Source organism: Rhinichthys klamathensis, unplaced genomic scaffold, assembly GCF_029890125.1.
Source record: "Rhinichthys klamathensis goyatoka isolate OS25496 unplaced genomic scaffold, OSU_Roscu_1.1 h1tg000103l_1, whole genome shotgun sequence".
In the NCBI taxonomy this organism is placed as follows: domain Eukaryota; kingdom Metazoa; phylum Chordata; class Actinopteri; order Cypriniformes; family Leuciscidae; genus Rhinichthys; species Rhinichthys klamathensis.
This window is the reverse complement of record NW_026606642.1, coordinates 4,314,423-4,327,494: the sequence shown is the minus strand read 5'-3', so window position 1 is coordinate 4,327,494 and position 13,072 is coordinate 4,314,423. Positions and strand designations below refer to the sequence as shown.

General features: G+C 42.6%; 1 protein-coding gene across 1 annotated transcript; it reads right to left on the bottom strand.

The window, feature by feature from the left end:
- Nucleotides 1-524: 524 nt before the first annotated feature.
- On the bottom strand, nucleotides 525-3,654 carry LOC130087023 (piggyBac transposable element-derived protein 4-like). The gene is made up of 2 exons (XM_056253224.1): nucleotides 3,503-3,654; nucleotides 525-2,094 (listed from the first exon to the last, which is right to left on the bottom strand). Exons 1-2 carry the CDS (start codon nucleotides 3,652-3,654, stop codon nucleotides 525-527), a joined length of 1,722 nt encoding a protein of 573 aa, XP_056109199.1.
- Between the last annotated feature and the right edge of the window lie 9,418 nt (nucleotides 3,655-13,072).

The following is a 13,072-nucleotide window of genomic DNA, read 5'->3' as shown; positions in this document are numbered from 1 at the left end:
GTGAGCGATAAATAAACAAAACTAAAGGCAGGTATCTCACAGTAAATGCATATACCCCATTGATGCGGGCTCTGAGGAAATCAAATGTGAGTAAAATAAACAAAACTAAAGGCAGGTATCTCACAGTAAATGCTTATGCCCCATTGATGCGGGCTCTAAGCAAATCAAATGTGAGTAAAATAAACAAAACTAAAGGCAGGTATCTCACAGTAAATGCTTATGCCCCATTGATGCGGGCTCTAAGCAAATCAAATGTGAGTAAAATAAACAAAACTAAAGACAGGTATCTCACAGTAAATGCTTATGCCCCATTGATGCGGGCTCTAAGCAAATCAAATGTGAGTAAAGGCAAGGCACAAGTAAAGGCAGATCGCTATCCTCGCAGACCACGCCTGCTATGCTAGTGGGCTAAGGCTAGTAGCGGAAGTTCGGAAAGGTGGATTTAAGTAGTGAAATCAAAGCAATCCAATTGTTTTGAGAATACAGTTACATGTCTTGGTGCCATTTTTGAAAACAGTTCCTGTTCAACTGAAGACACAAGTGAACATTACATGCCTGGCATTTCCAAGGTGTGTCCTGCATTTACCAAGCTGTCCTTTGCAAAGCACACAGATCTTGCGACCAACTGTGCAAATGTTCGTTGCATCTGAGCTCAGCTCAGCGCCTGGAACCGGCACATGGTCACTACTGGTTTGTTTTGGTGCTACTTTCTGTGACACACCACAGAGCTCTGCAATAAGCTGTTCCATGAACTGTTTATGGGTCATGTTACCACATAACTCTTTGTGGATTAGGAAAGCATTGGTGGCAGCAATGTCCAAGAAGTGTAGAAAGATCTTTCTGTACCACTTCATTGTTTTGTGTTGTGCAGTGTAGTACTGTAAGAGTTGATCGGACAGGTCAACACCACCCATATGTTTGTTGTAGGCAGTCACAGGTGCAGGACATGGAAATGTCATTGTCCTCCATGTATCTTGCGTTTTCACCCTCCTCTGCACAGTCTCACCAGTATAAGCAGACTGAATGGTGGAACAGACAGATACCTCACGTGTGTCCATCCACTTCACAAATACAAGAGGTCCATCCCGAATCCACCTGATGGATCCCCTGGCAGATTTTTTTGAGAGTGAATTAGTTGTATCACGTGGGCAGTCCTTCCTGTTGTCCCTGTAAGTACCACATGCACCAAACTTCATTGCAAACAAGTCTTTTAGGAGCTTTGGGCTTGTGTAAAAATTGTCCATGTACACATGGTACCCAGAGCCTAAAACTTTACAGTCTAAAAGAGATGTTACAGCATCATATGACAGTCCATGGCCTGTGGGAAAGTTGTTCTTTCCTGTGTACACAGAAAAGTCCAAAGTGTATCCATTCGAGGAGTCTGCAAGAACAAACAACTTGAAAACCCATCTGGTTGGCTTAGCTTTCATGTACTGTGTCATGCCTGTGTGTGCTTTGCATGCCACCATTCTTTCATCCACAGCTAAGTTTCTTCTAGGATGATAAATGGCTTTACAAGCATGACGGATAGTGTCCATGAGAGGTTTGACCCTGAAAAGACGGTCATGTTCAGGTGTGCCCCTCTTTCTGTCATTCTCCTTATCTGCATCTGGGTGACTCATGTGCACATTCCATGAAATGGTGCGGTATCTCTCTCTTGTCATGATTGTGGCAGGAAAAGGCAAAGAGAAAAGACTGTCTTGCCGCCAGTAGTCCTTGATGGAGCTCATCTTCACCATGGCCATGTAAAACACCAGCCCAATGTAGCGGTACATCTCACTGATGCTGACATCAGTCCATTTAAATTTGCGGCCCTTTTCAATTGCACCAGCAGCCTGAGCATTGGTGTTGTGGCACAGATTTGACACTGCATTCTCAGAAAAAAACACTTTGAAGAGACTCTGAGGAGTGTGTGTGTCAGCAGGTCTCAGTTGTGGTCCAGGTTCCTGTGCTGGCAGGAATCTCAGAGTCTGTGGAACCAGATCAATGTCAGTCTCTGTTTTCCATGACAGAGTGGACTGCTTGTTGCTTGTTTGAATGTTTGTCTTGGCCCTCTTTGCAACAGGTGTCTGATGATCACCATCATCTTTATAGCTGTAAAACAAACAAACAACTGTGAGCATGTTTATTACACAAAAAACTGTATTTCAATCACTAAAAGTAATATTGCCCAGACAAAACCGGAATATGTAAACAGAATTATACTAATATCTGAAAGAAAGGGAATACGTGTACTTACTTGTCATTTTCAATTGTTCTCAAAACTGAACGACACCGGTTGCGTGCCCTCCTCCCAGTGTGAGTTGCAGGTGAAGGTGAGAGTGATGCTACCACATTCCTATAAAAATAATAATATTAATAAAGGTTTAACAAAGTACTATGCCAGCACATGCATAACTGATGGACAATCAGCATGTTGATAAAAAAAAAAAAAAAGCTTTTATATTAACATTACCAATCACTAATTGTAATATTAGCATGCATAACAACAACAACACAATTTTTGCAAAGCCACACAGGCACATATGCATATTGTATCGTCACTAAGTAGGCCTATATAAACAAAATTGAACTAACATCTGTAAAATAGTGGGTATATGTACTTACTCTTTCTGATTTCCGTCTGTGTTGTTGCGTGCCCTCCTAGTGCGAGTTCCAGTTGATGGTGAGAGTGAGCAAGCTACATTCCTTTCAAAAAAAGTTGAAAACTTATTATCATAATTTACAGAGTAGGCCTACTATTCCAGCACATGCATAACTGATAGGTATTAGCATGCTGATAAATAAAACATATGTAACATTATCAACCAACCTCCAAATATAAATAAATATATTATCACTAAGTAGCCTATATAAACAAAATTGAACTGACATCTGTAAAATAGTGGGTAAATATCTACTTACTCTTTCTGATTTTCGACTGTGTTGCGCGCCCTCCGAGTGGCAGGTGAAGGTAGTGATGCTGCAACTACATTCCTTTAAAAAAAGTTGAAAACTATTATTACATAAATATTTCAAAGTATAGTACCATTGGCCTATAGTATGAATAACTGATGTGAAAAATGGTAGACGCATGCTGTATATGCGTGTCAATGTGCCATTACCGGAGATAGCACTAACATTAAACATTAACACATTTGCGCACTTCATCAACTGGGCATATTTACACATTTCAGCACATTTACAACAGATATTTGCGAGGCAATGCAAGCACACGCTTAGTTGATGATAATGAGGCAGCATAAACACTATAGCCTAGTCAAAATATAATCTAAACATAGATAATATTTTTTAAATATCATTTTACATATCATACAGCATTTAGCCTATAGGCTAGACAATTTAAATGGAAGTAAAACCTGCCTATTAAGATATATTTTAAATTTCAATACTCTGAATAGGCTACTGGATGGCAAGTCTGGAAATAGTCCAACCAGTAAAATATGTACATGTTTATATAAAATAGCTTGTCAACTAATGTAAGTTCAACTAAAAGACTTACTCATCCGAAATTGTATCCATGGCTGGATCAAGTCGCTCTTCAAAATACAAACGCTCATCGTCGGAGTCCCGCTCTTCTTCTGAGGAAAATGTGAACTCTTCGTCACTGTCCAGGACGAGCTGAAGAGCTTCCGCGCCGGTGTATCGTGTCATCTTCCAAATGCGCAGGAAAGTGAGTGAATCTTATTATGAAACTTGCTGCTTTTAAGGCATTTGCCTGGGGGCGTTTCTATTTTGCATATGGCCTCAACACATTATCTTATGAATAGCGCGCTCTGCGAGTGGGTGTGAACAAATTAACGATAATGAGCTGAGACCGGAGAAACTGTACTTCTCTTTAGTTTTATACAGTTTACATTGCAGGAGAATATTTGTTTTAAATGTGAATTGTTTTATTTAAAAGTAGAAATTTAAAGCGTTCTTTAGAGGTATGTTTCATGTTTGTGTGATAAGTATTGGCTGAGTTTCCGTTAATTTTCCAGACATGTTTCAGAAAGATTTTTGCAGAGACAGAGTGAGCTGAAAGCGCACCCTGTTTATTTTATTTATTTAAAATAAAACACACGGTTTTGATGTTAATGTGAGTGTACACAAAAAAAGAAGACCCTCTATAGTTTATAATCATGTATTGATTTTATTTATATGACCATAAATGACGGAGTATTTTAAGTCTATGTTGCTGCTATGTGAAAAAAAACAGCAAAACGCGCGGGCGCGTTTCTGGTCCCCAGAGGGTTAAACTCCCCGAATTCTGGGAATCGTCAGCATCTGCATGGTTTGCCCAGACTGAAGCGCAGTTTGCGTTACGTGAGATCACCGCGGATACAACGAAATACTACTACGTTGTGTCGGCTCTCGGAAATTCAACAGCATCCAGAGTGGTGAGCCTTCTTACAAATACTCCCGAAAATGAGAAGTATGCAGCACTCAAAGCCCACCTGTTGAAAACGTTTGAACTGTCGGACACTGAGAGAGCCAACAGGCTTTTCTCACTTCAAGGACTGGGTGACAGCAAACCGTCTGAGCTCATGGACCGCATGCTGGATCTTTTAGGTGAGCACAGACCAGATTTCCTATTCATCCAGTTATTCCTGCGTCAGCTACCTTCCCAAGTGAGAGCTGCATTAGCTAACACCACAATCACTGACTGTCGGAGACTGGCTGAAGAGGCTGATACATTTTTTCTGGCGAGTCAAGGACATGGTGCGGCCGCGTTTTTTCCCGCGCACATCGCTACGGTGACAAGGGACGATTCCACACTCATCGGTGCAACCACTTCTCGTCGGCAGCAGTCTTCTGGCACCCAACAGCTTTCAGGCTTATGTTTCTACCATGCAAAGTTTGGAAGTAAGGCTACCAAATGCCGTTCGCCATGCAGTTTCGGCGGTTCGGGAAACGCCGCGTAGACAGGCTGTTTTCATCCGTGACAGCATCTCCGGACGCCGTTTTCTGTGCGACACGGGAGCACAGAGGAGCATCCTGCCTGCATCCCGTTTGGACATGGTGGCCGACAGCCACGGCCCCCCTATGGAAGCTGCCAATGGTAGCCCCATCCGCACATATGGAACGAGGTACGTCGAATTGTGTTTCGAAGGACAGCAGTTCGGCTGGGATTTTGTTACAGCAAAGGTTGCCATCCCCCTCCTCGGTGCTGATTTTTTATGTGCACATGGATTGTTGGTGGATGTTAAGAACCACCGTCTGATTGACGCCGTTACATTCTGTTCATATACGTGCACGCTCAGCGAGGCCGACTCCATACGATTGTCTAGCATGCTCTCAGCTTCCGATTATTTCCACAGTCTACTTGCCAGTTTCCCAGCCCTCACTCAGCCCACTTTCTCTGCATCTGCCGTCAAGCATGGTGTGGAGCACCATCTCGCCACTTCTGGCCCACCCGTCTACGCCCGTGCTCGGCGCCTTGACCCGACCAAACTTGCCGTTGCAAAGGCTGAGTTTGCGAACATGGAACGCCTGGGCATAGTCCGCCAATCCGACAGCACGTGGGCGTCACCCCTCCACATCGTCCCCAAACCGGGCGGTGGCTGGCGCCCGTGTGGTGACTACCGGCGGCTTAATGAAGTAACGACACCTGACCGATACCCTGTTCCGAACATACAGGATTTTTCTGCACACCTGGCTGGCAAGGTGATTTTTTCCAAAGTGGACCTCATCCGGGGATACCATCAGGTGCCGGTGCACCCACTGGACATTCCCAAAACGGCAGTGATCACGCCATTTGGGCTGTTTGAGTTCCTGCGCATGCCGTTCGGCCTTAAAAATGCCGCCCAATCTTTTCAGCGCCTCATGGACTCTGTTTTGCGGGACCTGCCTTTCCTTTTTGTGTACTTGGATGACATCCTGGTGGCGAGCACGTCCAAGTCTCAGCACCTGGCACACCTCCGAACCCTTTTTGAGCGGCTTAGCCAACATGGATTAATTGTCAACCCCGCCAAGTGCCAGTTCGGTCTCTCCACCATCGACTTCCTGGGACACAGAGTCACTAAGGACGGGGCAGTTCCTCTCCCATCAAAGGTGGAGGCAGTCACACAGTTCCCACGCCCGCTCACTGTCAAATCGCTGCAGGAGTTCCTTGGGATGGTGAATTTTTACCACCGCTTCATTCCTCGAGCTGCTCAGCTCATGCGGCCCTTGCACGAGGCCTTAAAAGGTAAACCCAAGCAAGATGTGGAACGCCCTAGCGAACGCCACCATGCTGGCACATCCTTCTCCTACAGCCCCCATCGCCATCACCTCGGACGCCTCGGACTACGCCGTCGGTGCGGTCTATGAACAGTGGGTAGGCGGGGCCTGGCAGCCACTGGCTTTCTTTAGCCGTCAGCTGCGCCCCTGTGAGCGGAAGTACAGCACTTTCGATCGGGAGCTGCTGGGTCTCTACCTAGCCATTAGACACTTTCGTTCAATGCTGGAAGGCCGACATTTCACTGCTTTTGTGGACCTCAAGCCACTAACTTTTGCCATGGCCAAGGTAGCTGAGCCGTGGTCCGCCCGCCAGCAACGTCAACTGTCCTACATTTCAGAGTTCACCACGGACTTGCAGCACGTTGCTGGTAAGAACAACTGCGTGGCGGACTGCCTATCACGTGCTGTGGCAGGGGCAGTCCATCTTGGTTTGGATTACGCCCGCATGGCAGCGACTCAGTCCACAGACCCGGATGTGCAACTCCTGAAGACCTCGAACACAGGGCTGCAGATCGAGGACGTGGTTTTTGGTGATGCCGGCACTACGCTCCTGTGTGACATCTCCTCAGGTAGTCCTCGGCCGGTCGTTCCCTCAGGATGGAGACGACAGGTTTTTGATGCCATCCATGGTCTCTCCCACCCAGGTTCGAAAGCGTCACAGAGGCTGGTTGCAGCAAAGTTTGTTTGGCACGGCCTCAAGAAGGATGTTAGGGACTGGGCTAACACCTGTGTTGAGTGCCAACGTGCCAAAGTACACCGCCACACTAAAGCCCCGTTAGAGACTTTCCCGGTACCTGAGAGGCGTTTTGACCATGTAAACGTGGACCTGGTCGGTCCTCTGCCCTCCTCTCACGGTTTCACGTATCTGTTAACCATGGTTGACAGGACCACCCGCTGGCCTGAGGTTGTGCCACTGACGTCAGTGGCGTCCATCGAGATGACACGGGCATTTATTGGCACTTGGGTTGCCCGTTTCGGCACCCCTTCAGACATATCCTCTGACCGAGGCGCGCAGTTCACGTCTGAGCTGTGGGGCGCTGTCGCACAGAGCCTCGGAGTAAAACTCCCCCGCACGGCCGCATATCATCCGCAGGCTAACGGACTCTGTGAACGTTTTCATAGGGCAATGAAGGCTGCCCTGCGTGCCAGCCTCAAAGACAGCAACTGGGTCGACAAGCTCCCGTGGGTGATGCTGGGCATCAGGACTGCGCCAAAGGAGGACCTTCAGTCCTCATCCGCTGAGCTTGTTTATGGACAGCCGCTGCGGGTGCCAGGGGATTTCGTACCTAACACCACAGTTCCCTGGTCTGCTACTCTCCAGCGGTCTACTTTACTGGACAATGCAAGGCTTTTCACACCTGTCCCAACTTCCTGTCACGGCCTCCCTCAATCGCACATTCCCACTGGTCTTCAGACGGCTGACTATGTTTTCATTCGCCACGATGCCCACAGGGGACCGCTACGCCCACCCTACGAGGGCCCATTCCGGGTTCTGGAGACAGGGGACAAACATTTTGTGGTGGACAGGGGCGGCAAACCAGAGCGATTCTCCATTGACCGCCTTAAACCAGCTCACTTGGACATAGCTAGGCCTATTGACCTAGCTCAGCCCCCACGGCGCGGACGGACTCCTGCTCTGCCCCCTCCCCTACCTCCCACACTCCATGCCCCACACCCGTGTCATAACGGGACACAGGTTACAGTGGGGTCTCCTCGACCTCCGGCACAGCGCAGCCGTAGTGGCCGGCTGATACGTCCACCTCCCCGTTGACTGTTTGGTTCTTTTTCTAATACGGTGAATTCTGGGGGGACGTGTGTGGTGCATGTAAGATACATAATTCACCTTTGTTAAGTGTAGTTCTATACACTGTTGGTTGTAAAATCAGCACTCTGTTCTTCACGACTGTTCAGGGATCGCGGTCCCTTTAAATACTCTGAACGTGTGCTCACATGGGACGCATGTCAGCGCCATTTGTTATTACTTTTCTGTCTATAAATAAATGACACACGCATTCGTGTGCTCAAAGTGAGAAGTTGTCTCTTGCAATTTACTGCAATTTCCACACATGTTTATTATGTCAGGTTGTGTGTGTCTTACACCCGTTTTATGAGGACACAGTTTTATGGGGACATCATAAGAACATGTTCCTGATGTTTAACTTGACTAGAGAATCTCAGTGTGTTGTGTTAGTTTGACTGAATCCTGGTCTATGAGGACACCGTTTTACGGGGACACACATATGGAATATTAGGAGGATCGATACTGATAACCCATAATTTACAGCTCATTGTGGCTAATACCAATATCGAAAACTATTTTTGCTTGTTAGATTAAATATAATCATTGAAGTTGGTAAAAAATAGTAACCTCTGTTGAAATTGGCTTTCAATTTGACTAAAATTAGTATTTATTTGTCTTTTTTATATATATTTTTATTTGCTGCTCTTTTTTTTTCAGATGATAACTGAGAATAATCAGATGAAACCTGAACAAGATACAGCAACTCTAAAGGTATCTAAGAAGTTAATGTAATAATGGAGTTATTCCTTAAAGAATAGCAGATTTCAGTGTTCCTCAGAAACAGATTATTTGCCACAGTTATCAGTCACTGAATTATGAATTAGGATTGTGTGTGTAAGTCAGTGAGTCACAATCACTTACTGTACATCTAGCACAGGCGCAATGTCTCGTATCACTCTAATACATACACACACTTGAACTCAGAGTGCCGTCCAAATGTATCTAGTTACCAGTGTCCCAGTAAAACAGTGTCCTCATAGACCAGGATTCTGTCAAACTAACACAACACACTGATAAAACAGTTGATAATTCCGTGAATAACTGCAATTGCAGATTTCGAACAGAGATGGCGACAAATAGGAAAAACTGCAGGCTGCAGCTTTAAAGAGTAACCCTTAAACCAACTTTGTTTAGTTAAAGGGATAGTTCGGCCAAAAATGATATTTAACACATGCATTACTCACCCTCAAGCCGTTCGAGATGCATATGTCAATCTTGTTTCAGACGAACACATTTTCAGTTATTTTAGAAAATGTCTTAGACCCTTCAGTGGATATAATGTGAAGCAATGGGGTCCACCTCCTTCAAGTCCCAAAATACATCCTTCACAAAAGTAATCCATCCGGCTCCAGGGGGATAAACGAAGGCCTTCTGAGGGTAATCCGTGCGGTTTTGTCGTAAAAATATACATATTTAAAACTTTATTAATGAAAATATCTGACTTCCGGCAACGATCGACGCGCGTTCATGGGTGATGGAACTCTTCACGGAAATCCTGAGTGTAGTTTTGTTTTGCTCTGCACTCTGGGTGCGCAGGCGCGTTCTTTCTAGGTCACGACGGTTCCTATGCGACGTCCTACCTCGTACGCCGACTTCCTTCACCCGTGAATGCGCGTCGATCGTTGCCGGAAGTCAGATATTTCCATTTATATATTTTTTTTTTTGGATCTAGGACATGGAGTCATGATACCCACAGAAAAATGGGTATCAAAGTATGCCCAAACATGTTGGATGAATATATTTAAATATATAATGTATGGATAATCTTATGTACTGGTAATGTGGTTTAAGAGGTACATTGTCCTAATGAATTCTCCTTCTTTTTGCAGGTCTAATCAGTCAGCCCAAGTGAAGCCACACAATGTAAAAGAATAACTGAATCAAATAATTAATAAAATAATGTAATATTAATGTTTTGTGTCAGATGTTTATTTCCAGCTGGGTTGAGTAAAAAAGCAGGTCTTAATACTATCATTTTTATTTCAGGTGCAAATTCTTCATTCTTTGCAAAACAAAACCTGAGCTGTAAGCTATTGAAAAGTTGGTGTGAAGTTTATATCAATTGTGTTTAATAGTAGTTATAATTCAAATTAATTTATTAAAATCTATAATTAATGTCCTAATTATTAACAGCTAAAAGCATTAAACCTACAAATCTTAACCAATACAAAACTGTAATGGAAACCATTAAATATGTGCAAATCAAGACCAATATAAATTTGTATTGAAACCATCAGAACCAATACAAAACTGTAATGGAAACCATTAAATATGTGCAAATCAAGACCAATATAAATTTGTATTGAAACCATCAGAACCAATACAAAACTGTAATGGAAACCATTAAATATGTGCAAATCAAGACCAATATAAATTTGTATTGAAACCATCAGAACCAATACAAAACTGTAATGGAAACCATTAAATATGTGCAAATCAAGACCAATATAAATTTGTATTGAAACCATCAGAACCAATACAAAACTGTAATGGAAACCATTAAATATGTGCAATTCAAGACCAATACAAATTTGTAATGAAACCATCAGAACCAATACAAAACTGTAATGGAAACCATTAAAATACAGACCCAATACAAATTTGTAATGGAAACCCTTAAAACCAATAAATCCTAATGGAATATGGCCCAAAACACACTACGTAATGGACTCCACTTGGTAATGGTTTTAATGGTTAACGGCTGGTGGTTTGTAATGGTTTTGTAGTGGAAACCATTAGGAATTCTGTAATGGTTTCTATTGTTTTTTTCAGCAGGGATCTTTCTCTCTCACAGCTTTCAACCTAATGAATACATAATATTTCAATATTTAGTACAATATTTCTCTTAGAATTTATATCTCTCAAGGATATTTCCATACCAGTCGATGCGTTCAGACAATGTCTTCAACGGAAGAAAGGTGCATTTTTTTCAAAACTCCCTGGAGTGTACGCCCCACCCTCTTGTGGATTAGAGGGTTTGCACTTCAGTAACCGTGTGTGGGTTACAAGTGTGTGCTCTTTTCTATGCAAGTCTACTGTGTTTTTATGCAAGTTGTGCTTTAGTGTTGTAAATTCTTTAAAAAATGCTTTTAATTAGCTCTTAACTCATATTCCTTCATCTTAAATTTCATGAACATCAAAAAACTGTCTCACCAGACCAAAATCATAATTCATGATTGCTTTTAAGCAGTCGGTCAAATCAAGCGAGAGGTCACATTTTAACTGAGCGTCTGAATGTCTTGTGAAATGGAATAAAAACAGGCCTTGCTTGATCGTGCAGATTGAAGATACAGTACTGGGAGATGTTATGAATCATCTATGACTTCTATAATCTCTCCAATCTTCACGTGAGAGGGAGAAATGTGTTCCTATTTCCCAAGATAACTCCATTGAGCAGAGCTCCTATCAAACTTTTCAATCTGTAAACATAATACATTTAGTGGGACATCTCATTTAGCCTACATTAATTTCTGTCCCTGAAACTTCTCCAGTGAAACTTCCGATGAAAAGCTTAAGTGTGTGATTTAACGAGGGGGTCTCTATGATTCACCCCAACATGAGTGAAACTGGTACACACATGCCATCACATTAACAGATCCGATTTCCCTGGTTGACATTCCTTGGTGGGAATCATGTGAATCAGATATTGAAACAGGGTATATTTTTCTCTCTTCTCATCTCTGCTTTGGAAATTTGGAATCTATAAGTAAGCTGTCATACAAAGGTACTGTAGTTTGCTCCATATCTTTACTGGTATACATGCAAATACTGTATGAGGTTTGACATGCAGTTTCTTTCTTACGCATATAACACGTGCAACTACTATTTCTGCATGAAATTCTTAGATTAATTCCATTAAAGTAGGATCAAAATGAATGTGCACATTCCTTGTCTCTGTGTGTTTAACAGATAAGGTAAACTACCAACAACAAACAAGCAAGCTCACTGCTCAGTTCTCAACCGTTTCTCAAATGTTCCCCTTGGCTCCATTCCACTGCAGTCTGACGCAAAGATAAAGTGAACCAAGGATACATATAGTACCTAGATATTTAGTTTCTTTTTCATGTCCACACATTGAGATCAACAAATAATTGATAAACCAACATTTATGAACAATTGTTTTATGGCTTAGTCACATTTCTTTGTGTTAAGAGCGAGTGGTTTTCAAACTCTGGTAAATCACACCACTGAAGAAAAAACATTTAACCCTCTGGGGTCCTTCATTTCAGGGTCACACTCAGGGTCTTCGGGACCAAATGGTCCGGAAGGGTTTGATTCATATTTATTAAAAGAAAATCATATATATTTTTTTTTACTTGTTTTTTATAAAAAAAAATTCTTTTATTTTTTGGTGTTTTGAGAAAATTTTATGATTTATAATTAATATTTATGCAATAATTATGACCCATTTTTTCCCATTGAATATAATATAATTTTTTTATAAATATGTTTTTTTTTTTTTTTTTTTTTTTTAAAGCTGTATTTCATTTTAGAGTCAAGCCTAGGCCTCATGAAAACAATTTTTGAAATGAGATGGATGCCATCTGCTGGACACACTGAGCATTTTTATCACGCAATAGCACGATTTACAGCTCTCTGTAGAAAGGGTTCAGAATTCTTGTGAGTTTTGCACATCTTTGACAATTTTTTTCAGGTTGTTGATTTTAAAATATAATAACAGATTCTCAAAGACTATTTTTGTCTTGTTTTTTGTTTGTTTGGTTGGTTTAAATGGTAATTTGAAGTGCCAGTTTTACTTTATAATACAGATTATTATAAATATATAATACAGTGTGTGTGTGTGTGTGTGTGTGTGTGTGTGTGTGTGTGTGTGTGTGTGTGTGTGTGTGTGTGTGTGTGTGTGTGTGTGTGTGTGTGTGTGTGTGTGTGTGTGTGTGTGTGTGTCTGTTTTGCACTCTTGATGTTTTAGAGATTCACCCCTTCACTGTTGAGTCCTTTTTTCTGCATCCTGGCTGATTTGTAGATTGTATGCAAAAAAAAAAAACTCTGACAATTTCCCATTCATTTCCTATGGGGGTCATTTTTGACCAAAGAGCAGAAGTGTGA

What these genes read in the sequence shown, in the direction of transcription:
- LOC130087023 (XM_056253224.1), bottom strand. Translation starts at nt 3,654, where the DNA reads ATGACACGATACACCGGCGCGGAAGCTCTTCAGCTCGTCCTGGACAGT. An exon ending in ATGGATACAATTTCGGATGA is followed by an intron (nt 2,095 to 3,502) that starts GTAAGTCTTTTA and finishes TTTGTTTTACAG; the next exon opens with CTATAAAGATGATGGTGATC.